The sequence below is a fragment of the Phallusia mammillata genome, chromosome 2, assembly GCF_965637545.1.
Source record: "Phallusia mammillata chromosome 2, kaPhaMamm4.hap1.1, whole genome shotgun sequence".
NCBI lineage: Eukaryota > Metazoa > Chordata > Ascidiacea > Phlebobranchia > Ascidiidae > Phallusia > Phallusia mammillata.
In genome coordinates, this window is record NC_137253.1 from 12,145,673 (window position 1) to 12,170,820 (window position 25,148).

At 37.4% G+C, this 25,148-nt stretch overlaps 3 protein-coding genes across 4 annotated transcripts in view; all 3 read left to right on the plus strand.

The window, feature by feature from the left end:
- The first annotated feature begins 441 nt into the window (after positions 1-441).
- Positions 442-6,830, plus strand: LOC145212054 (organic cation transporter protein-like). Of its 2 annotated transcripts, XM_080080085.1 has the most exons (11): positions 444-901; positions 1,431-1,545; positions 1,642-1,703; positions 1,942-2,045; positions 2,145-2,299; positions 2,775-2,943; positions 3,758-3,994; positions 4,270-4,484; positions 4,774-4,956; positions 5,672-5,810; positions 5,876-6,830. In XM_080080085.1, the coding sequence occupies exons 1-11, from the start codon at positions 692-694 to the stop codon at positions 5,934-5,936; spliced, it is 1,650 nt and encodes a 549-aa protein (XP_079936211.1). In that variant the 5' UTR covers positions 444-691; the 3' UTR covers positions 5,937-6,830. The 2 variants fall into 2 exon arrangements, with proteins under 2 accessions (XP_079936212.1, XP_079936211.1); XM_080080086.1 differs by lacking the exon at positions 5,876-6,830 and having other exon boundaries at positions 442-901; positions 4,774-4,877; positions 5,672-5,754.
- LOC145212058 (carbohydrate sulfotransferase 14-like) lies at positions 5,924-9,465 on the plus strand. The gene is made up of 6 exons (XM_080080091.1): positions 5,924-5,988; positions 7,337-7,538; positions 7,720-7,884; positions 8,239-8,523; positions 8,888-9,073; positions 9,164-9,465. The coding sequence occupies exons 2-6, from the start codon at positions 7,347-7,349 to the stop codon at positions 9,362-9,364; spliced, it is 1,029 nt and encodes a 342-aa protein (XP_079936217.1). The 5' UTR covers positions 5,924-5,988; positions 7,337-7,346; the 3' UTR covers positions 9,365-9,465.
- A 418-nt stretch (positions 9,466-9,883) lies between these two features.
- The window catches only part of LOC145212052 (nonsense-mediated mRNA decay factor SMG5-like), a 29,044-nt gene continuing 13,779 nt past the window's right edge, over positions 9,884-25,148 (plus strand). Inside the window, exons 1-22 of the mRNA XM_080080082.1 lie at positions 9,884-10,076; positions 10,354-10,502; positions 10,842-10,934; positions 11,012-11,141; positions 11,495-11,722; positions 12,238-12,313; positions 13,214-13,379; positions 13,627-13,755; positions 13,919-14,010; positions 14,074-14,163; positions 14,337-14,406; positions 15,038-15,194; positions 15,711-15,855; positions 16,184-16,315; positions 16,838-17,088; positions 17,619-17,775; positions 17,876-17,947; positions 18,351-18,548; positions 20,602-20,718; positions 21,177-21,245; positions 21,530-21,678; positions 22,356-22,523. Of these exons, the coding sequence (XP_079936208.1) occupies positions 10,420-10,502; positions 10,842-10,934; positions 11,012-11,141; positions 11,495-11,722; positions 12,238-12,313; positions 13,214-13,379; positions 13,627-13,755; positions 13,919-14,010; positions 14,074-14,163; positions 14,337-14,406; positions 15,038-15,194; positions 15,711-15,855; positions 16,184-16,315; positions 16,838-17,088; positions 17,619-17,775; positions 17,876-17,947; positions 18,351-18,548; positions 20,602-20,718; positions 21,177-21,245; positions 21,530-21,678; positions 22,356-22,523 (2,772 nt within the window). The 5' untranslated portion in view covers positions 9,884-10,076; positions 10,354-10,419. The remainder of the gene's footprint in view (positions 10,077-10,353; positions 10,503-10,841; positions 10,935-11,011; positions 11,142-11,494; positions 11,723-12,237; positions 12,314-13,213; positions 13,380-13,626; positions 13,756-13,918; positions 14,011-14,073; positions 14,164-14,336; positions 14,407-15,037; positions 15,195-15,710; positions 15,856-16,183; positions 16,316-16,837; positions 17,089-17,618; positions 17,776-17,875; positions 17,948-18,350; positions 18,549-20,601; positions 20,719-21,176; positions 21,246-21,529; positions 21,679-22,355; positions 22,524-25,148) is intronic.

Here is a 25,148-nt window from a genome sequence, read left to right on the forward strand (position 1 = left end):
AACGCAGCCAATGTAGTAGGGTCAAACATAGCCATCGATAAATTTCGTGACAAAACAGACAATATTTAATAGCTGCGAGCGTAGCCTAGAGCAAAGTAAAAAGAATAGGTAGTTGTCTTTGCTACCAAGTGTAAGGCAATAATGTTGTACCCCCAAGTAAACAAAGCAAATAAATGCACCCGGATAAAAATATGGACAGACTCACTTTTAAACTTAATGCAGAACGGTATGTGCACTGGGGCTTTGGTGTACTTATAACCAAGCTTCTGTGCATGACTTTCTGTCTATGATGCCATTAAAACGTTTTACTAAAACATTGGACACAAGTGCAGGGGAAAAAAGAATAAAAACAAACCACCAAGCGAACTGTGAAAAAAATGTGTGAGTATGTAGCTTAACGTTGGTTGTTTTCGTCACAATATAAACCGAAATGTAGACAATGAAGCGAGCATTTTGACAGTTGTCATTCAGTTCAAACATTGAACCTCTTTAAACAAAAAAGGTTTCAGCAGCAGGCGACATACTGGTGCTTGCTTTTCAGATAACCGTGAGTGAAGCAAGATTTGGCACCATTTTTTCTGCCTTGGGGTCTCGCATCAATTACTTCTGTTTGTTTACCCCAGGTTAATGTTTGTACAGTAGAGAGTAAGAGACCTCGGCTTCAGTAAATAATCTAGTTTGATAGCGCCCTATGCTTACACAAGCTAGTCAGTCAGATCAGAATAGTTTAACTGCAATGTCTGAAATTCAGACTACACTTGAGAAATTCGGGCGCTATCAGAAAAGATTATGTATTATTCTTTTTGTTGGTGCGTTGCCAAGCGCCTTTGTGACGTTTCAGTTTTTGATAACACACCATCAACCATCGTACTACTGCAACTATGGTGCATATGCTTTTGAGGTAAGTTTATTATATATCGGCAAACAAAGATAAGTCTTTAAGTTAAAAAGTTTTAATTCCCTTGACAGATTTATTATCTTTTTACTATCAGTTGCATGTGAGAGAAAAGATTAAACTAAAAAGTTTTGTAACTCGGGTTGGGTTCGGGTTTAAGTTCTTTAAAAATCGAGCCTAATTCGGGTCTAACATTACACTCTGTTTTAGTATTTTTAAGGACATTTAACTAGCTAAGTTGCTAATTCCTGGACCTGACCTAATGTCAAACCTAAAAAGCATTGTTCAAGACCAATTGACTATTATTGTATATTGTGTTTTTTGTATTGGTCTTTCCTTGGGCTTCAATGTATAGGCCTGTCAATCAAACTGTTAGGACTAAACGGGCTTCTCAAATATGATTCGGATTCGGGCCGGGTTTCGGGCTTGTACTTTCGAGTTCAAGCAGGGTTCGGGCTCTTGCTTCATTCCCGTTTATAACTCTGGTTTTGACTGTTCACTGGACCAATCAACTTAGTTTTCAATTGTTTTTCAGTCGAATAAGGAGACAAGCAGTCACGAGGTTACAGGTACCAGTGAAGTATTAGCTTCGATAAGTGGTAATGACACTGACCGCTGTCACACAGCCACCATCCACCCGGATGTGCAAGGTAATGCCGGTTATCATTCATTGCGTATGATGTCGATCAGTAATTATGCTTATTGATTTAAAGATGTCCTTACTTCTCCACGTACTTTATTTCTAGGTCATAACCAAACTGCTGAAGGATGTGTATTCTACAGCACTCATACATCAGTAGTTACAGAGGTAATTTGTTTTGCGCATGTCGTCCCAAAATGCTTTGAAATATCTGTTTGCAAAGTTGTCCTTTTGATTCTATTTGTAAGAATTGATTCTATTTGTACGAACTGATTTCGTGTTATTTTTGTTGGAATAAATTCGAATTTATAATTCAATATTTGTTTGTTGAAACAGTAAGATAAGAAATTACAGATGCACTGTTTTTTTGCAATGAAATGGGTAAAACCGAATGAGTTTTTTACAGTATGATTTGGTTTGTCAAAAAGCCTGGGTGAAACCCTTTCTGGTGGCGATTTTTATGGTAGGAATGATGCTGGGAGGCCAGTGCGGTGGTACGCTGTCTGACAAGTAAGTACATAAACGACTGAGATTAATGTTCTGATTGTTGGCCACATTTAAAAACTGCACATTTGCTATGGTTGTAATTGTAATTATTTTCCTTGGCAGATTTGGGCGGTGGAAAATTCTATTTCTGGCGAGCTTGTGGCAACTTACCGCTACCTTTCTTTCAAGTTTTGCCTGGAATGTGCCTTCATACGGTTTTTCCATATTTTTGTGTGGTTTGCCATGTGCAGTGACAGCGGAAGCTTCAACTTTAATCGGTTTGTGACTTTGTACAGCTACCTAATTTTTCTTTTAAGAACTTTAAATGAGCAGCCACATGAACCACATCTTACTTTTCGTGAAGCTTTTTTCCAAAACCATAATCGCAAGAGAAGTAATCCAAATATTTATAGATCTTTTTATCTTTTTTTTCCATCTCACCAACTTACTACCTATAGATTAGTTTAGTGTCCCTTAATTAACCTTGCTTTGTACATTTGGTTTGGGAGCCATTAGATTGATCCAGAGAGTCGGATGCAAAATTTTAAATTACCTCTTGTTGTATTGACCCTTGTTGTCTCAACAAATTTTCTAAAAAGTAAATGTTAGACTAAGTAAATCTCCGACACGATTTACGTAGAGGATTAACGGACATGTGGCATATCAAAAGCGGTCACATATTTTTATTTTGTAGCACTGGCGTGTATACTAACTTATTTCAATAGCGTATTACCAACATCTTTGCTTTACCAGGTTCGGAATTCGTGTCAGCATCGAAAAGGGGATTTACTTATTTTTGTATTGCTGCGGGATTTAGTGTTGGTTACATGGTGCTGCCAGTTACTGCCTATTTCATCCATGACTGGCGATGGTGGCTCAGATTTATTACTTTAGCTGGAGTTCTGACCATGCCTTGCATCTGGTACGATTTTGTTTTCAATTGGCCATGTTAGTTTTACCGATTTCGGGGCACCTGGTTGCACATGAAGAGAATTGTAACCAATGATGGGATTCAGCCGGTTCGCACCGGTTCTATAGAACCGTCTCACGAAACTTTATGTGATTAGCGAATCGGTTAGCACTACTGGTTACTGTCAACGGACTTTTGTTACAGAACAGGCTGAAAAATATGACTTTTGTGATACAACCGGCTGACAAAAAAAAATGAATCTCCCCACTGATTGTAACTCAGTGCTCTTCAACCTTTTTAGTGGCACGGAACCCTTGAAGTATATTGTCAAATTTTGCGGAACCCCACAAAGAAAAACTCATTATACCATGGATTGGTCGTTTGTCGTTTCTGTATTTGTCTCACACTTCGGCCAAAGAGTAGCAAAGCTTGGTTTATTACGTCACAATTGATCAATGGGTTAACTAGATTTGGTAAACTATACAAGTTTAACTAGATTGTACAAGCCAGCGTTGCTGTATTATGAATCATTTTTGAATTGGTACAAGAAAGCTCGGGGAACCCCTGTGGAACCCTTAAAGTTCACGGAACCCCTGAGAAAGTTGTACGGAACCCCGGTTGAAGAGCCCTGTTGTTGATGTTATATTAAAGTTTACTGTTTAACTGCCCATATGAACAATAATTTTGGTCTGTTTAAATTACAATTAAAGTTACATTTTATTTTCTGTGCAGCACCATCGATTTCTAGTGTGGTATAAGATTGCAAAATATGTGTGGATTAAAATCATTAAACGAACATTAATTGGCATTTATTTTAATGACTCAGGTTGCTTGACGAAACACCCGTATGGTTGCTGGCAACTGGAAGAAACGAAGAAGCATCAAAGTTATTAAAAAGAATTCGCAAATATAACAGAGAGAACATTGACGCCAATCTGGAAGAGTTTGAAAAGTTTGAACCTGCCTTGAATAAAGAAGAAACTCTTAGCGTTTGGTCTATAATGTCAAGTTTGGCGAGAATTCCATCGCTGTTGGGAAGACTGCTAATCGTTTTCTTTGCCTGGTAGGTTGCATTGTACTTTGGCTTCATCTTTTGCCAAAACAAAATTTGTATATTAAGTCGGAGAGGATTTTTGTCACTTATAAATTACTATATCAAACAACTTGCACGAAAATCTAAAATTATATAGACGGAAGGCAATATACTTTTTCGTTAATGAATATTTAATGTATTCTATAATTACAAGGATAACATTAGTTCGTTGTTTCATTTGTTTTTTTATCAAAAGAAATAATTATTCCAGGCTTTTAATATTTTTGCACAATTATGTTGTACAGGCTGGTGGTAAATATGACGTATTACGCAATCGCGTTGAATAACGATCGTCTAAGCGGCGACTGGTTGTGGAACATGTTTTTTGCTGGACTGGTGGAGCTGGCCTCGAGCTTGGGTTTTGTTATTTGTGCGCAAACAGTCGGACGACGAAACAGTTACATTGCTTTGATGACTTTGACCACCTTTTCACTAGCTGCTACGCCGTTTCTTGCTTTAAGTACGTAAGACATACAGAAGGACAGTAATTTTTGTTTTCAGTGAATGTTTTTTGTTGAAAAGCCGGACTACATAAACTATAGTAGATTTTGGCATGTTTAATTTTGATTGTTGCTAAGTTTTATTAGAGTCTAAATGCAGTAATGTTTTTTTTTGCATGCTCGGCTTAATGCGCTTTCCTGCATGCCAAACACCTTACTTTTAGTTTTTTTGAACTGTTGCTTTAAGCTAAGATTTAGTTTGTAAATCTTGCCTGGCAATAACACAATATTTATTGGTTTTACTTTTAGTAAATGGAACAGCGGGAGTTGTGTTTTCAATGGTTAGCAAGTTCAGCGTCTCGACTTGCTTTTCAATTGTTTATGTCTACACTGGAGAGCTGTTTCCAACTCATGTAAGACATACTATCTTAGCCCTTTCCAGCGCTATCTCGCAGTTAGGCGGAATCTTAGCCCCTTTCATCATTTACGCAGGTAACGCAATGGCAATTTTAAAAAGTTCATTTGAATTGAACCATCTAAATCAGGGGTGGGGAACATGCGGCCTGAAGGCCGCATGCGGCCTTTCAGGGCACTAAATGCGGCCTTCGATGTCAAAATACATTTTAGGATTTTGATATTAGGAATTGCATCAGGCGCTGAAAATAGACAGAAACGTATTTTTTTATCTTTATTCCCCATTAATATTTGATCAGTTCTAGGGCAGCGGTTTTCAAACTAGAGCCAAATGGTCCGGTAGTGGTACACATAGCGATTTCCGTAGGACTACGAAGGACCGAGGTTCTACAATCTTAATTGTGTTGCAAAAGAACAAATGTTTGCGCATAATCGAATGTCTTAAACTCGTCTGTGATGTCACAAGCTGCTCTTATATCATTGATATTTGTAAACAAGCGAGTTTCTAGGTTAAATAAATCCTGAATGTTGTAGTTAAGGTGGAAATGTAAAAAGGAATTTTATTTAGCTTGGACCGTAAGTCCTACAACTCTACGAGGGAATAGCAAAACGACCATTCTGTAAAGGCAAAAAGTTTGAACACCACTGTCCTTCGCCTGGGAAATAGTCTATGCGGCCTAAACGAGTGTCGATAAACCGTTTGGTGGCCTTTATAAACAAAAAGGTTCCCACCCCGGATCTAAATGATTAAATTTCAACTTTTTAAAATGATTTTTTTGTCATTTTTCTGCAGATGAAATTGGTGGGTCTATAGCTTCCTCAATCGGAATGTCTGTGGCTATTTTTGTCTCCGCATTGACATTTCTATATTTGCCAAAAACCAAAGACAAAGCTTTGCCACAAACGTTAAAAGACGCCAAGGCAATGAGAAGGTGAGGTTGAATGCAAACATCATATGCTGTGATTTGGTAATACTAACTATATTTGTAAATTTTAGCGACATTTTCTTGTCTTGCAACCGCGAAAAGGAATCAAAAACCGTCGTTTCTCCAGATTGAACAACAGGAAAATGATTGTGACTTTTTAACTACCTACAAATATAATTGAAAAGTTGGTAGCAGAATTCTGTGCTTCACCTAATTAATCTTTTCAAAAAATAACCTGTGTTTGAAACCAAAATATTTTGCCACTTTACGTTCGAGGAACCATCAAGTATTTACTTAGGGTTAATTGAATTGATGCCACCTGTCAAAAGCGACAGAATAACACTAAAATCACGAAAATTCGTTAAAATCGAAACTTTCACTATGTTTACAATATGGAATTTTTAAGATATTCAAAGAAAAGTACCTGAATATTTTACGAGCATTTAAAATTGAATATATTACAAGTTTTTAACTTTTCCCAAATTGTGACGCGGTATGTTAATAATTCGTTTAAATTGTATATCGCCCAAGTTTATAGTTACCAAGTGCTGATAAAAATGTTCAGTTTTGGTGCACCAAAGGGAAGAAATCGATTTACCCTTTCAGGCAAACCGTTTTTTTCAGGTTTTTAGGCTTTTATTCTTTTTGAATTGGTAGTTAAAACAAAGTGTTAAACGTCATTACGTTTTAATTTACGCTTCTTTATTGCATGCAACAAAGGCTGGCGGTGAGTGTGACATTTAATAAGCAAGTGTACAAGACAAAACACTGGAACAATATGACACCATTTTACACAATCCAAATTGCTGAACTTTGGTTGTGAAATTATTTAAACCGCTTTATGCCCAGTATGTTTTAGTAAGCTTCAATATTTTAATAAATTGAAATACTAAATAAATGCTGAAAGAGTTGTAGTAACCCTCCACATTTATTTAAACAGAGATGAAATAATAAACATGGCGTCGATGGTCCGCTAGTCATTGAACCCCCGTCTTCCCTTTAAAAATATACCAATGTTGTACAATACTGTAAAACGTGATGCACAGAGCCAGAAAACTTCGTAGCCCCGAGCAAAGTACAGCCGGCGTCCGCAGTGCTGAACAGTTATAGACAGTATTAGGTTGTGCATAGGATATAGGCTTATGCAGTTACTGTTGGAAAATCTGCTTTGCCTAAGTTTCAAGGGATAGAATTAGCAACGCTTCCTGGTACAGAACATAATAGTTTGGACAATCCATCCTATAACTGTGGCAATTAGTGCTTGTTAAACCAGTAGTGTCTAACGTGAGGGGTACGCCCAACAGGGAATCAGTTTGGATATCCAGACTAGAGGCTCAAAAAAACTAATAAACTTCAAATAACTATCACCTATGATTTATATGGTGGAGCATTCTTAATAACTGAGATATTCAGAAAGCGTATACTCACCATTGTATACGACACACACATTTGTCGGGCGACTCGCCTTGACTGACGTTTTTTACAGCATATACCCGAAGTCGGTTTAGTCTTATTCGTGCTTGTGTTTTCAGGCATATCATAATGCGGGTAGGCAGGTATTGCTATGTGGCATGTGCAGCCTCGCTTGCGTTGTTGTACTTTGTGCAACGCAAGTTTTGTCCTGGAATTGGCACTAGCATTTGGTCGGGATACCAAAATTCCTTTCCGCCTGTGGATTTTTCATTCTCCGAGGAACCGGATTTGAAACAAGTTGAGAAGAAAACGTCCCGAACAGTAAACATTATGTCGTTTTATATAACTTACATAGTTGTAATTTGTGTACTATTTGTATGTAATTTAAAATGTCCATAACTATATAAAATCGTAACAAAGAACCAATGGGAAGCAACAAGAGATGGACAAGAGTTAAATATTTCCATTTTTAACTAGTATTTTAACTAAGTCTTTTTAACAGGGTCGTTTGGATACAACTTTAAAAAACGATGTGATCAGACGTTGTCGAAACGACCAACGTCAACAATCGAGTATCAGTGGTTTGGAAGGTTTACAGAAACGCATTCTCTACAAACATTTGTTAGTCAGTGACCGTTTCAAGTTCATCTACTGCTACGTACCAAAGGTAGGTCATAAATTAATCTTTTATCTGGCCGGGACAAGCATTTGCCATTATGTTTATTGCATTTTGGGACTGGGTATAGGCAGTGGGGGGATTCAATTTTTTGTCAGCCGTATCTATCACAAAAGTTATATTTTTCACCCGGTTCTGTTACAAAAAGTCCATTGACTGTAACCAGTAATGCTAACCGGTTCGCTGATCTCATAAAATTTCGTGAGACGGTTCCATATAGAACCGGTGCGGTCCGGCCGAGTCCCACCACTGGGTATAGGCCAAAATTCTTTACACCCAATAGGATTATATGTTAGAAAATAAAATAGTCTCTTATGGTCTACCATATTGCAAATCTCCTTTCAGGTGGCATGTTCCAATTGGAAGAAGACGTACCTTCTCATGCATGGATCAATCAAATCCATTTCGGAAGTTCCCCATCTTGATCACAAGCAAGGCTTTAAGAGGCTGTCTGACTACAGCGAAGACGAGATACAATTGCGACTAAACACATATTTTAAATTTGCTTTTGTTCGTCACCCGCTTGAAAGGGCACTATCAGCCTACAGAAACAAGTTTGCGGAAATCGAGTCGTTTTACAGCAAGGTTGGAAAAAATATCGTCGAAAAGTATCATCCGGGTAATGTAACGGTAGGTTTCAATTTTGACAACAGAAACGATATGGTAACCTCTGAGGTAAAAATTGAGTACATCCATCCAGTGGTGGAATTCAATTTTTTCGACAGCCGGTTCTATAACAAAAGTCTTACTTCTCAGCCGGTTCTGTTATAAAAAGTCCATTGACAGTAACCAGTAAAACTAACCGGTCCGCTGATCTCATAAAATTTCGGGAGACGGTTCTATAGAACCGGTGCGAACAGGCTGATACCCACCACTGCATCCAACTAAAAGCTGTATGCCACAGTTCTGTTGCGATTGTTAACATGTTTGGGCGTTCTTTTTGTCCAAAATGACAAAATATCTAAAGGCTTTCAGTCCGATCAATGCTTTTCAGGAAAAATATCACGGGAAAATACCTGGTGATGACGTATCTTACGAAGATTTTCTCCGCTACGTTTCCGACTATAAGAACCCACTGTACCTTGATGAGCATTTTATGCCTACACATTTGCTCTGTCAGCCCTGTGCAATAAAATACGACTTTATTGGGACGTACGAAAACATTAACGACCAGTCCGAGGTGTGTTCCATACACTTATTTTGAAACATAAATACAAGTCTTACTAAGTTATAGTCATAAGTAGTTAATCATCCTTTTTTTTAATTTCAGACCATTTTGCGCAAAGTTGGTGTCCAAGACGACGTACATTTTCCAGTTCAGCAGGGTTGGTACAAACCTACATCCAGTAACTACGTTCACTACTATCATTCACTGCTGCAAGCGAAAGTCGTTGACAACTTTTACCGATCCTATCGTGACGATTTTGAGTTATTTGGTTTTGGTCAACTGAATGTTACTTATAAACAGTAGACTCTTAAATGTAACTCCCTAAAAATTTTATGCTTCATTTTTCTTCTCGTATATTTATCGTCGTTTATCAAAAACTCCAATACACACAAGTTCGCATATAATAGTAGCTGGTCTGGCAAAATAATTTAGCCTCCTCACCAAGTCAGTTGGGAAATATTGTTGACCTATTTATACCAGCCCAAACGAGCAAAGCTATATCTTAGCCAGTTCCTTACATGTACGTTTCGGCACTGCTCAAGTCAGTAAATTCAAAAGAAAATAACATCAGAATAAAGCTTAATGTGTTCTTTCAAGGCTTAACAGTCGATTTAGACAAAGATTTTGGCTCCATTAAAAAAACACGGTTGAGTGCGATTTTAATTTGGCATGTTCCGTATGTGACGTCATAATTCCACTGGTTCCCGCTCGCTGCTCTAAAATGGGAAATGCAAGTGCTGATTTGCTGCGTCAATGGGATTTCGCAATTTTCTTGTGTTTGTTAGGAGTTAAGTTAAAAAAGACTGTGTGTATTGTAAAATTTGTAACTTTGTGTTTGCAGCAGCTACAAGAGTTGTAATATTAAGAAACAATTTTTAAATTCGTGCCGAAAAAGAAATAAAGATGAAAGATTGCTCATGAAAAACTTTGTTATGTGCAAAACAATAAAACGAATCCGAATGATTTAAAGCTTTTTGACTGACCATACATTTCAAACATGGACAATAATTTAACGGTAAGCTTTGTGTATAGCTTTAATCTTAATGATTCTAGTTTAAAAAATACTAGACTATTATAAAACATGTCAGTATTGAAAATCCAACACTATAACTTGTTAAGTATCAAAAAAGATGCTGCATATTAAAAAGTTTATTGTATGACACCCTAGAGTTGTCTTGGTAAAGCCTGTATGTCCTTGACCTTGATAACATGATTGGTATTTTAAACTTTGCTGATCATGTTTCTAAATTTCTAAACCTTATAAACTTTACGTTGGTACATTTGTTCTACAGATCTTTGCAGAAATAACGGTCAGAATGTGACGAACCGAACAGTAGAGGATAAAAAATAAAAAAGTTATGTCTCGTTCAAGTGCAGATTACTCGGCGAAGCACACAGTCTCTCCTGAGGTGAAAAGCATTTCTGCAAAGAGACTATATCGGTAAGTGACATCTTTGTCTTAGTAGGCAGCTTTAAACAGATTGGCATTTGTGGATGATCTGCTAACATGGGTTACTATTACATATTTTTGCATTACCTAAATTAAATTGAATTTTTGGTGGTTTAATTGATTGGACAAAAGCAGGCAAAAAAGCAAATAAATGATATCTCAAGGTTATATATATTGTTTTTTTTACTCTTATAATATATATTTTATTAAATTGTTCTTTGTAGCTTAAATAAGTTACTTCTAAATAGCTCTTTGTGAGTGACACATAAATGCAGTTGTATGTACATGTAAATTTTAAGTCAAACTTTCTACCTCTATCTTTTTTTACAGAGGAGTCTTGGAGTGTGTTAAAAAGCTGGATGCCGGTCACCAACATCGACGAAGTTTGATCAGCCTTTTTCAACCCAATCAAGTAAAGTTAAGGTAGCTATTTTCTTTAATTGTGTTTTAGTATCAATAACTACTCTTACTTAGTGCCAAACACATTTGAATATCTGCAGGCATAAACTAAGAGAAGCATGTGAACGTTTGTTGTTCACTTATCCAAATGAATATGGAAGAAAGGCAGAAGAACTTTTGTGGAAGAAAGTTTATTACGATGTCATACATACAGTGAAATCTGGTCGAAAAGTGAGATCTCATAACTTAATAGTTAAAGATTCTGTTACCTTGAAAATTAATTAGTAACCGCATGACAGATTACAAATAAGCACCCAGAATGTGACCAAAGCACAATCTTCTACAAGTGATAGTGCAATTTATTCAAATGTGGCCTAAATGATTTGTTCCAATATGTACTGAAGCTATGTTACTTGTTTATGTTTTTGTCACAGTTATAGAAACAGCCAATTGTAAATTAATCTTTTTGTTTTGTTGTCACACTTTTTTACTTACACTTCTTTTGTTACATATTGCACTAGGTTATAAACTACATTATACGTACTGATTGTATATGGCCAATTTTTTTGTTTTACATTTTGTAGTTCCAATCAAATGCCCCTGGTGCTCTGCAACAACGCCACTTGGAGCCACATTTCCGTCAGTTTCTCTACTCTGCGATGGGATTCTATCATTACTTGTTACTGCGCTTACAATCAAAAGTCAGCTCTGGTCTTGTTGAAATTGATTTTTCCCTTGCAACGAGGCCTCTGCATGGGCGAAGCAACCTGTCATCAGGTCACACCAATTATGGCATGTCCAAAAATTCTCAGGTAATGTAATACTTTGAGCATCTACTTCTTGTTTGTGACAACTGTTCCAAATTTATTGTATTCAGTATAAAATGATTAGTTGTTCAATTTTCGTCGTTTTATCAGCGCCATACCTGCCAGTCTGCATTTGAAGTCATGTAAGTCAGAGGAGAGGTTCTTGCGGTTGGTCTGCGGCGCTGCGCATGTGTGATTCTTGTATTTTTTGCTTTTAATTGTTGGTTTTATCCTGCTTTTTATATTTTTCATGGTTCCAGACACAGATGATGCTTATAAAAGCGAATTAGATTTGTTTTCGTAAAACAAATAAAATACAGTGACCGATTTATTGGTTTTTCACACTTAATTCTCTTGTCCATTTGTGATTACAAATGTTCCCAAAAGGGCCACTGATACACATATTTTGGAATGGTTGAAACTGTTGTCCTAGTTATATATGTGTGGAAATAAACTGTATTAAAATACATCCAACTTTCAAAATCTACTACATGTTTCACAGTTTGGGTTTTGTCTTACAGGATGAGGATGAAAAAGATTTAGAGGAATGGATGATCAGCACGAGTTACAGGATTCTTGTCTGTCTTGGTGATTTGAGTAAGTAAAAAAAAATCTTTTTTCACACACTACACCATGTTTGCTAATATATTTAAACTTCTGAACCTATAAAACACTACGTAAGCTGATTTGATGAGTCAAATCAAAAATACTCTTTTTTTACATATAGTAAGTTTCCAAGTATGGCCTGTATCTGGCCTACAATTGTCTATAATATGCCCGACCTAGTTTCGCCTTATATATATTATCAAACTTCCTAAACTTGTATATATTTTTCAAAATGTTTTTTTTGCATTTTAGGGAATTCACCCAAACTTGCCACCCAGTCTCTTACATTCAGCATTTTGCCTGATTGTGCGCTTAGTTAAAAAAGACTTTGTATGCTGTTGACTGTTGAGTTATAGTGTTTGCATCAGTCCTATTTTACCCACAAGTGTGTATAAAATTCTCAATTAATCTGTACTTCGTATTCAAGCCAGTCACATCAACAGTTTCCTGTCAGTACTGTGGTCCTATACATTTGATACTTTTTGTTTAACGTCGTCCTGATGAAGCAGATATATACATCACATAATGCAGTTATTTTTTGCAATATTAGCGAAACTATACATACAAACAAATATATATATCTGCTATTGACTTTTTAACTTTAATTTACAGACCAGTTGTAATCAGTTTGTATAACAACAACCAGACGTCTGGTATTGTTTAGACCTGTAGTTTTCCAATGTTTCCACAATTTTGACATAATGGTCCCCATGCTCAATTTTTGATGGTTTGCAATCCAAATAGTTTTCTATTTTGCCCTTATTAGCAATTAACACTGTGTAAAGAAAATTATTTTAATACCCTTACTAAGTTTCCTATTCCAAAACCAGTTACAATAATCATCCACTTTATGTGACCAAGTTAAATACCGTATCTGTACTCTAACTGCAGGCAGGTACCAGATGGAATTTGGAGGTTCTCGTTCACGTCCTAACCGTTTCTACCAGCTGGCTTTGTTGGCGCGGCCCAATTCTGGGATGCCACACAACCAAATGGCCACACTTTCTGGTCATCACTCTTGGTGGGGTCTGGTTGCTGCTTATCACTATTGTAGAGCGTAAGTGTTTTTTCAGACATTTTTTAATGTAACACGAACATATTAAATGGCTTGCAGTAAAATATAAATGAAAAATAAACTCATTTCTTCAAGCATTATTGATCATGATGTCATAGAGATGATGTCATAATGACCTGATCACTCAGTTCTAACATATTGTAGTCGCTTTCAAGGCATAATTTACAGTCTTATTATCTAACATTGGATTTAATCCAAGGCACAAATGCGTTTTTGTTATGATTCATAGACTTCATGCTGAAATTACATTTGAGGGAGCAGAGGGCAACTTACAAAAACTCCTTGATCGCAACAAGAAGCTTTTTTACCAACTGCCAACTGAAGCTTTGGACACAATTGTGTCTGCAGATGTATATAAGTAAGCACATTTCCTTGCATTATATGTTCTTCTCAACATGATTGCTTTGCGTTAACTGCAATTCATGGTTTTGTTGTTGTGAAACTACCATGTGCGTTTAAGCCTAATAATCTACTTATGCCATCAGGAGGTATATATAACAGTTTTAATATCTGATTTGCAGAAAAGAACATACAAGAATTTTTATCATATCGTTTTTGTATCTTTGTGACCTTTTACGACCAAAGACTTACGCTACTGATGTAGAGATTGCAGGTAAGATGACATAGGTTAAGCTGTGGGGAAATGTGTGTTTAAACCGGTTACCATTTCCTGCAGGCTTGTGCAAGCGACTTATCGATGCTCTAATTGTGTGCCTTACAAATATTAATAACGACCCACAAGATTCTGAAGCAGATGCAGTAGAAGGTATGGCGTTGTTCCTACTGTTGTTTGGCAAAAAATAAAAACAATATTACATGTTTACGAAAAATTTTTGTGTTAGACAAAATGTACCAAGGGTTAAGTATGTGCCTCAATCAACTTCACTATAGCACGTTGATTGGTGATTGCATGTTATAATACATTTGCTTTATTTTCAGAAAAATCTATGCGCTTAGCTGACACAACTTCTAACGTAAACAACAGTCGACACGTTGGAAATACGAAACGGTAGGAGACTAGTAAAAAAAGTTTGATCAGTTGTTTAAAGGTACATATGTTTTAACTACATTTTTTGGCTTGGTATTTTTACTTTTACCAGTTGTTTCACTAGCACCTTAGATAAGTTGTGGCCGACTAACTCTTTATGTCTGGAGAAAAAAGTTCTCAGCAACACAGTGTTTTTTTAAGGTGTTTTGGGGGACCGAAACGGTCCCACAACTTTCTCTAGCGGTTTCCCAAAATTTGGACTTGCAACTACAACTACTGTTTTTGGTATTTAAATGAAACACTTGCGGTCTCTTCAAGTAGTTTCTCTACAATACGCTGAACAATAACCAGGCTTCACGCAAATGCAATATATCCAACGACCTACTCTAGAACATGCAATCTACTCATGGGAAAATCTACTTATGGATTGCATATTTCAGAGAAGCTCGGTCAAAACGGCATGCTTGTGTACAAAAAAATATTTGCTGGAGATGCATATTTTATTAAATAGATTCCTTGAATTGCGTGGTTTCGTATTTTACCAATTCCAGTTTATGTATTGCGTATTTTAGAGTAGTCCGCAATGACCCTTATCGAAAGCAACTATAAGTTTCAAGTACTGTGCAAAAATCTGAAACTGTTGGCTTAATAGAAACTCGGCTGGCGCCCACAAACAAGAATCAACCGCTGGAAACTTAGTGAACCAACACACCAATAAATACCATCACCACACGCAGCAGCACAGACTCAACGAATCAATCGTTTTTAAGATTTGTGTACTCAGTCTAGTAAATGTTCACGATCTTCAGGTAAAGCTTTGTTGTATTTGGATTGACATCTATCCTTAAGAAATTAAGTAATTCTTGTGAGTGGTTCAAAGCAGAATATTTTTATGTTCTTTTATCTAGTGCTATGGTTTGCGTAATTGACATGACTATAACTGGCATAAACATACGTGTTTGAGACGAATATACAGTATTTAACCTTACTGGTCGTCAACAGTCTTAAGTCCTTTAAATACAAAGATTAGATATTTTTGTATAATTTGTAAAAAAAAGATATATAGACTCCTGTTAATCGCATGCGATTAGTCGCAAAAAACGTTCAATTGCGTAGAAAATCGTTTAGGTTGGGATATTTGTTTTTAAAAAAACTCCGGTCAGTATCATAATCTGGTTAATTGCATTCAACAGCAGGGTAAATTTGTAATGCGAATAACCAGATTTCATTGCAGATAAAAAAAATCAGCATTTTAGTTGATTTTATCGGTTCGAATGTTCGTGGGAGTAATGCTATTGTGATCAAACCAAACTTACGTTTTCTAGACGTGCCGATCAAACCGATCGTCAGCCGCAATTGCATTTGCCCTTGCCTTCTTTTCTCATCTTCTTGGGCATCTGGTGCAGTGTTTATCCAAAGCAGAGCTCGCCGATAGTGCTTTGTCCAACGGGACTGACTCGAAAGCTGAAGGTACAAATAACGCAACTATTGTGATAATGCAAAAACAGCCTTTAACATTTGTTATTGACATTTGAGTGTATTGTTAGTATGTTTTATTAAATATTCTCTAATTTCGATTGATTTACGACTTAAATGCACAAACGTGAAGAGGTGTTGAATTTGAAACAAAAATATCCTTTGCATGTGACTGCAGTTTGGTTACTTTTTCCGTCAATAATTTCGTTCAGGTGGATATTTTGCTGAATGTATATGTTATCAAAACCATAACTTTCGTTAAGTGATTAGGATTCAAGATGTTCCGATCACTGAATACTGATTTTAACGTTTGTTTCGGAAGGCGATGGAAAGAGTGGCAAGAGCAGAAAGAGCAAAGTGAGAATGCGTCGGAGGAGAAGAGTGGGAGGAAGAAAGGGCGGAGTGGATGGAGATCTTAGTGAGGGAGAAGATACTATGGCTGGTGGAGATGCAGGTAACGGTTGTTTCAAATCTAGGAATAGCGACGGACAACAAAAAACTGCCGAAACGTTGCGCAATTACCATAACTTATGCTTAAAATTTTTCGGCCTTAAAACCAGATTTTACTTTTATATTTGTAAACCTTTGTTAATTCCCCGATGAATAATAAACATAATCATAAAAAAGCATAAAAAAACTATTAAATTCAGTTAGGGAGAAATTCAATGTCAACAATACCATGAAATGTGTTGTTTGTGGCAAATTGCCAGTGTGGTTTCGATAATGCAAATGTTAAAAGTTTTTTGGACTACGTAATTTACGACTACTATCATAAGGTATTCCTAGATCACCTAATTTAAGATGAACACGAATACATAACTGGGATCAGCCCTAAAGCGTCTATATGCAGACCAGCGATCACGGCATACTCGTATATAAATCACAGTACGCCTGGCCTTCTTAACACCTGCAATGGGCCTTGCGTACTGTGAATCGCTAGTTCAAAAGTGATTTAAAATTATGTTTTTTACCTCAGTTTCTGATCCTGAACTTACCGAAGACTCTGATTCCGACTCTGACACGTTTTCCGAGTCGAGCGGATCCGGAACTCGCCTCAGTCAGGAAGATCTCTCCTCTCATGATGGGGAAGAGAGCGATACTCCGGATGCAGAACATCCCGATAAAAAATTCCAGCCTCCTGAAACCAAGAAATCGTCATCACAATCGGGGGAACTCCCTCAGCAGAATGTAGCCAGCCTGCAAGATTTGTCCAACAAAATGTTTCAGGTGTGTTATACAGACGAAGTTGCTTAGATAAACTAGTATTGCTCTTCCAGCAGTTTTATTATAAACATACGAAGTTTCAGAATTGAAAAATAATTTCGTCATGCCTGTACTCTTGGGCTTTTGTTGTCATGTTTTTACTTTTATTTTTGACTACACTACGTCTCTGGGCTGTATTTACGCAAAAAAGTTTAAACACATAGCTAAATATACTGGGATCAGCCCTGAAGTGTCCATGCAGACCGGTGATCACGGACGGTGTACTCATTCATATATCATCCTTGGAAGACCGGGTTGATTTGTTACAACGCATTCAATAGGCCTGACGTACTATGATTTAAACACATTGTTCATGGTGCGATTTTTTCCTTAACGTCCATTCATCGAACGAGCGACATTCATTAAGTTGTGATACCGAAATTGTTTTTAGACTTCAGAATTAGCTAAATTTTGTTGTCAATTTTTTTTTGGCTTAAAATGCAATGTTGTTTTTCAAAAAAATCACCACACCTAATGTATCTCTCCCATTCCAGCCTTCGTCTTTACGTCGTAAGATCACACTGGCCCCGTCTTTCCTGCAACACCTCAGCTCACCAGCAAAACCTGCGAAGGTCGCTGAAAAAGACAAGACCGATGACGTCCTTGCTACGTCACACTCAACTTTAAAAGTGGGCGACAAAGAGAAAGACGGTAGGTGTAATATATGCTGAAGGATTTTGCTTAAGTTGTGCCGTTTTGCATTTGAACTCCACAATTGAGCAACATTAAGATGGTTACTGTTTTTATCTAGAAACTACCTCGAAGATGAATGACGATAATAATACTGAGAAGAAACCTGTCCAAGTCGAACGAACTGATGCAGGTATTTATTGCCACATTGACGTTTGGTGTTTTTCATTTTCAGTCATCGCTGACTTTTGTTTATCATCTCGTGCTTTAAACAAACTGCTTACAAATGTGTTTTAAATTTTGTGTGATAAGTTTAAATTGGTAACCTCATGATTTGTTTAATTGATTGCTAAATTTTGGTACCAGTTTTAATTTAGGAGCCGTTTTTTTAACTTTTAATGGTATATTGACTCTTCTTTGTTATTTAAGACGCTGTTAACGTTTTAATTTCTTGGATTAACTCAAACTATCCTACATTTAAATGGTATCTGATGTTATAAATACCTTTAAGTCTGTGTTCACCATTGGTTACACATATGTGTATATTCTTGATTTTTTACACCACAACCAGCATTTGCAACATTTGTCAACAACAGAAAAAGAAGCTTCGGTCAGGCGTTTACGTCATCTTTCACGTCATCACCACGTCACTGCAGCAATGAAGCTGCTTGCTGATTGGCTGTGGGCTAACGAGAGAGTAGCGGTGGCCTGTGCGAAAAGTTCGCGGGCTTTATGGAGTCGCCTGGTTTGTTTTGTGAACTTGCTCCCAACGGAGAAAGAAATGATGACGATTGGTAAGTTTGCTGAAAAATTAGACAAAAAATAGTTTTGTTGATGGGATCCCAGTATTGGTACAAGCTGTACTACAGTTTTTACACGGTGCTACTGGCTCGCTTGGTTTGTAGTGAGCTCAAGCATATGTGTTTTATTAATATGTGTGGATAAACATATTTGAAAAAAATAAAGTATAAATGATAAATATACATATCTTGGATACAAAAATTGATCCGATATGATATGATGCTTCCACCCCGGGAAAAAAAACTTGTGATTCATAATGAATAAGCATTTTGCATCCATTACGTCAGTGGTTCTCAAACTTTTTTTTTGTTGCGACGCCTCTGGAAAAGTTTTGTGGACTTCCAGCAAATAAAAGTTAATGAGGAAACTTATTATTAAAGTTGTGTTTATTGATACAACAACAAAAAACCACGAAACGGAACTATTCTGCGACGCCCTTGGAAAATTGAAACGACACACCAGGGCGTCGCGACGCACAGTTTGAGAACTACTGCATTACGTTATAAATTTGAATTATGGGTCCCCTTCCTTGAAGGGGACACATCTTGATTTTACTCGATTTCTTTTTTTCTTTTTTCTTTTTTTTTCTTTTTTTTTTTTTTCTTCCCTGAAGTTTGTCCACCCCTTTTTGCCCTGAAATGTTTGATGGATTTGGATGAAACTTTCACAGATGGTAGATATAGTTGTGTAGATGTGCCATCTGCTTCGTTTGTCATGATAACCCCAGTATTTACCCCGCTAGCCCCCAAAATGTAAAATGTGGTTTGTGCGCACCACAAACGTTAGTTTTGTGTGATGTTATAAAGGCAACTACATATGGTACTGATGTTTAAGGATTGCTTGGTGAACGTGTTTGCGGATAGCAGTCAAGGGGGTTGTTCACAGCCTTGTGACGTCACAAGTCATTGCGGTTGTTGGTTAAAACGCCCTCTAGTGGTCAAAATTGAAACATTGGCCGATTTGGACAAAATTTTACAGGATTGTTGTTTGGGTCATTGCAGATTCATATTTTCAACATTAGGGTGAAGAACCCCATCAGTTACCCCACTAGCCCCCTAAAATGGGTGAATTTTTAAACACTGTCGGAATTGGCTGAAATTTGGATAGCTTGTACAATTTGCCATTTACAAATGATGATTGTTGTGTTAAACCCTGTAGCCCCAGCATTTACCCCACTAGCCCCAGCATTTACCCCACTAGCCCCCTAAAATGGGTGAATTTTTAAACAGGGTTGGATTTGGCTGAAATTTGGATAGCTTGTAGAATTTGCCATTGACAAATGACGATTGTTGTGTTAAACCTTGTAGCCCCAGCATTTACCCCACTAGCCCCCTAAAAAGGGTAAATTTTTTAAACAGGGTTGGATTTGGCTGAAATTTGGATAGCTTGTACAATTTGCCATTTACAAATGACGATTGTTGTGTTAAACCCTGTAGCCCCAATAGTCACCCTACTAGCCCCCTAAAATTGGTGAGTTTTTAAACAGTGCGCAATTGTTGGAAATGTTATGCCATTTATAGGTGTCGAATGTTGTATTTTACTTCTTTGTTTTAAACTAGACAAACTTTAAACAATGCTTGAATTGAGTCGATTTGTATAGTTTGAACTTTGCATAGCATGACTATTTAATCTTAGTACCAATCACAGTTTTACTTTACAACACCAATGTTTCTTATGGTTATCTCTTGAAATGCAGTATTTACAACTTTGCATGTGTGGGGACCCATGAGTTTCTGCCTGCAGAAACAACTAACGTTGTAAAAGACGGTGACTAATATGGGACCCAATATAAAATAAGTGAAGGAATTATATTGCCGTTTTAGAATACGATTTAGTGTATGGACAATGGCAAAATGTGCTAAGCCACCCCTCTAGTTTATCTTGAGAATCATCATAGTACGCCAGACCCTTGTGAATGATTTGTCTGTAAGTGTGCCTTGATCGCTGGTCTCTGTGGACGCGTTAGGTCTGATTTCACTATATGTCATCATCAGATAGGCTTAAATTTGCAGAATAATATCTCTTACGTTAAGTCTTTTGTTTTAGATGAAATCCGAGACGATCCGATTTTATCCGAACAACTAAAAAGCATCACAGCTCAATCCGAACCAGAAAAAGGCGAAAACGAGAAAGAAAATCAATCCAGTAACTGTCCGAAACCAGGTGGGTAGCGTACGTTACTTCACAGGTTCCACCATCTGCAAGTTGCAACGATCACTGATTTAAGTGGGAGCTAGAGCACCATGAGAACCGTTTAATGATTTTGGAGCACTATACCTTCCAACCTATTACCATCTGATGGCCATTTGCCGAACATAACCTTCTTTAATGCTTGGGTTCTTTTTCCAATGCTGGTTTAACCTGTTTTTATTGATATTTTACGCGAATTTGCCTGAAAACATATTACATACAGTTCTGGTTAAACGCACCTTAATTTCCAAAGTTTTTTATGCGATTTTCTAATTTACCGGTAATGTCACACGTTTAAACTTTACACTCCCATGTGTTGAATTACGCCATTTCACCATTCGTATGTTACTACTCCATACTCCATATTATAATTTACAACTGTTGATTCCTTACAAAATTGAACCATGGAACATTAACATTTGTTTGTGCAGAGTCCGGTGACACCGATAGTAAGCAAGTTGGAGGGAAAACAAAAATATCCATACAGAAAAGAGAGAAAGGTAACATCCTACTGTCAAATAAAGCGAAAAATATACGCAAAAGATTTGGCGTAACTGCATTTACATCTGTATTTTTTACATACGTTTGACCTACCCACACGCTACAAAGTCCCTACCCGACTTTTTTTTAGTCTTTCGTCTTCTTGAAAATTGGCTTGCAAGTCAGTACTGATTGGTAAAGTGCATATCCAGTTCAGATCTTTTCTAATTGTTTGGTTTAAAACTGATTTGATGCATATATAGTTCTATGAATAATCAAGTATCAATGTTTTTTTTGGAAACAGACACAGCTGTGGAAGCCAGCAGGTGGCGACAGACGCGCCCGCTACCCGAAGATCACGTGGTTTACAACATGAATGCAGTTCGTGACGCGAATGTAAAGAGTGGCATCAATTTGAGCAAATCCTACACAGATATGTCCGATATACAACAGGTGAACATTTCATTTTGTATTGTTTCCAACTAGATGTTAGCACTTTTAGAGACATTCTTGATGGCATTCCCTAAAACAGGGGTGTCCAACTCGAACACACAGCCGTGCCAAATTTTGTTTTAGAATATACTCGCGTGCCACTGTTTGGTGATTTTTCCATATCATTTCGTAAACGTCCCAACGTGACGGGCTCAATTTATTATACACCAAAAACCTTTTATTATGTTTATGCGACACAAGATGCAAATAGTTTGCAACGGGGCTTAAGTTTTGTCAAAAAACTGAACAATTTAATTAGTGGGTTGTGTAACTTTACTAAACTTAAGTGTGAATAATCATCTGAATTTGCAAAAGCTTGTGTGCCATTTTCAAATGCTTAGCGTGCCACTTTTGGCACGCGTGCCACGTGTTGGACACACCTGCCCTAAAAAATACTTTATGTGACTGTAGTTCTGCAACCAAAACTACCACCTCCACTTTGCTATTATAAATCACAGTGCAAATACCATCAAATCGCAACAACCGAATCATCGGAGTGCGTCTGTTATATAAAGACGAATAATGTACTATACTAAAACAGTGGTTCTCAACCTTATACTGATCGTGTACCATCTAAAAACTTTTTGTATCGCTGCCTACCACCTAACTCCTGTTTGAATGGGTTTTATGTTAATCAGGTTGTTATGCGAACCTGTCGTCTTCGCCAACTTTGCCGGGCACTTTCCCACGTAGATGACATCGACATTGACGTCATCAATGGCACCGAGCCGAGTGGTGACGTCATCGGCGGGGAACAGTTTACGGGGCCCGAGGAAGAAGCAGTTGACCCCCAGATGGAGCTAGAGGTGCGTGGAAATATTTTTGTAAATAAACTCAGTTTCGTGGAAGAAATCGGATGAAATTTTAGAGAAGCCGTAATGGTTGTAAAAAAATAACCAGAATCCTTAGGCGTAGGATTAAACCTCGGTTAATCCTGACTTGTTTGGACCAAAAAAATAACCAGATTAGTCGAAGATCCGGAATAACCGATGTCGATTAGGTAAAGTCTTACCACATTACAATTCTGTGTGTAGTATATTATAAATTACACAACAGTCGCATATAATAACAGACTGAAAACAAGTCTGAAGTCGTCCACCGTTTTATTTATTTATACACACACATATATATATATTTATATATATTAATACGTCTGTCTGTGCTTAACGGTTTAACTTGCACACGATTTTTTGCGCTGTTTGTTTTTAGATACTGACGATGCCTATTACTTAGGTGAAATATATGCACATTACAATTCATTTGTACTTCAAATTTTATTTGAATTGGGCAAAGATCCGGATTAGCCTAGGTTTACTGTATTTGAATTCATGAAACTGCTCTACAAACTGTGTTGGGATACGTTTACCTCAAAAAATATCAAAACTACGCCCTGTTGTCACAGATAAAGTACAAAGTTGTAACATTTTGTCACTTTTCAGATCACGTAAAGTTTTTTTTAAATTATATCATTTTATTTTAATATGACGGCACAGTAACGTAACAAATCGCCTGAATTTCCACGTTTAAATTCCCAAAGGAAGTACCTACAAAAATGACACATTTCATCGATCGCGGATGCCCGATTGATTGGGTATTTTCCGTATTCTGCTGGTTAGCGCATTTTGCGAGCCACCTATAAATGACATGTGCTTGTTAATGACCTGCTGCCCTCATGAGATACGCGATAGTTATCGACGGGTTCGGTATTGACTAGGGATGTGCTCAAACTGCAAATGTTCTGTTTGGTCGAGCACCGAGCATCTCACTTTAATGCTCGGTGCATTATGACGTCACAAAAAAACCCTTTCTACGTTTTAGCTCTACAAGGCCTCTTACATCACCGGCGGTGTTTTATTAAGCTGTACATGCCCATAAAGTACGCGTTTTTCCACCATCTAGTGCATTTGAAAAATCATTCGTTTTTGTTCATATACACCCTTCAGAACACAAGTTACATAAGTTAACAGGGCATGAATATGCAAATTTAACGCTCGAATCAGTTTGTGCTCGGCCGAGCACCGAGCATAAAAAACAGTGATGCTCGGTACCGAGTACTCGGGTTCTGGCTCGGCTCGGCCCATCCCTAGTATTGACCTATTGTCCGGCTCTACCAGTCAATGTATTTTGGTACTTTGACCCAACATTTGTATCAGTGTTGTAATGAGTAATTGCAGTAGAATATAGTTTACTCCAGAAAAAAGGAGACGTTCGCCGTAGTCAATTATGGTGCTAACAGATGCTTATCTGCCTTCTCAGTTAAATTCGTAACTTTTTTGTGGTATTTAGTTTAACGCGCTTGCAAAAACCACTGATATTTTGTAAAAACAAGAAATGTACCAAATGATGAACCGGTTGCACATTTAACAAAATATGCCCGACAATTGTTGATTGTCGGCATTGGTTTTGCCTAGAAATGACAACTGCTTCTGGTAAACTACTTTTATAGGCAATTAACCCCCCCCCCCCCCCCCCCCCATTACCTCCCAAACTCACCGCCTGTCACCGTTCAAATTTAACAACCAAATTTAACCGAAATCCCCCATTACTTTTCACCAACCTAATCGGTATTGATGTTTTTTTACCTATCTTTTGCAGATTAGGCATCATTTACATTTGTTTGCTTATAAAGGTTGAGTACGTAATCTCACCATTTACAGCAGCAGTGTTAAAAAATATTGTTTTGTACCAAACACTTTCGGTTTTATACAATTCGGCGTTCAATTGTATTTTATGGTGATATAAAACAGTAACCTTAGCCGACAAAAACACCACAATTCCGAACTGTGCTTAACGCGAGGAAAGTCCAGCAGTAACATTGTTAGTCCACCCAACTTTGCTAGTGGTAAACAACACGTGACTCAAATCGACCAATGGCAGTCGGCGGCCGCAGGCAACATGTAAAGAGCTGCGTCAATATTTAAGTCACCCCTTAGGGACCCGCCCGCGGCAAACACGGGTTCGTTTGTCGACTGAGGGGTCGATTCACCTTCAATATTTGCGCATGCTTGGCGTGCCTGGTCGTTGTACAGCAAAACCTGGGTGTTTTTCTGTTCAATGTAAAAGCGTGGTTTTGTTGCTGCGATGTTGATGCTCGACTTGTTTACCAAGTGTTTACCAGCGTACCTGTTTGCCAATAGCAAATCCAATTAGTTTTATCCACGTTTAACTAAACGATAGTACAACGCACCGGTTTCGACATATAGGCTATGGCTATGTATATTTTTTAACCCACACGAATACTGATATTGACAGAATTTCATGCAAAATATTTGGGTCAGGCTTCTTTACGTTGATGTAGTAAAACAGTATGTTGCCAAAACCCCTTTACGTCTTGTTTAGTATCGCAAATAATGTAGACTAAACTTCTGCCAATCCGGATCTTCGCCCAATTCTGAAACTCGAGGTACAAATGATTTGTAATGTGGTAAGGG

Coding starts and splice junctions, on each gene's coding strand:
- LOC145212058 (XM_080080091.1), top strand. CDS start 7,347: ATGCGGGTAGGCAGGTATTGCTATGTGGCATGTGCAGCCTCGCTTGCG. Junction 7,885..8,238: donor TCTACTGCTACGTACCAAAG/GTAGGTCATAAA, acceptor ATCTCCTTTCAG/GTGGCATGTTCCAATTGGAA. Junction 8,524..8,887: donor ATCATCCGGGTAATGTAACG/GTAGGTTTCAAT, acceptor AATGCTTTTCAG/GAAAAATATCACGGGAAAAT.
- LOC145212054 (XM_080080085.1), top strand. CDS start 692: ATGCTTACACAAGCTAGTCAGTCAGATCAGAATAGTTTAACTGCAATG. Junction 4,485..4,773: donor TACGCCGTTTCTTGCTTTAA/GTACGTAAGACA, acceptor TTTTACTTTTAG/TAAATGGAACAGCGGGAGTT. Junction 4,957..5,671: donor CCCTTTCATCATTTACGCAG/GTAACGCAATGG, acceptor ATTTTTCTGCAG/ATGAAATTGGTGGGTCTATA.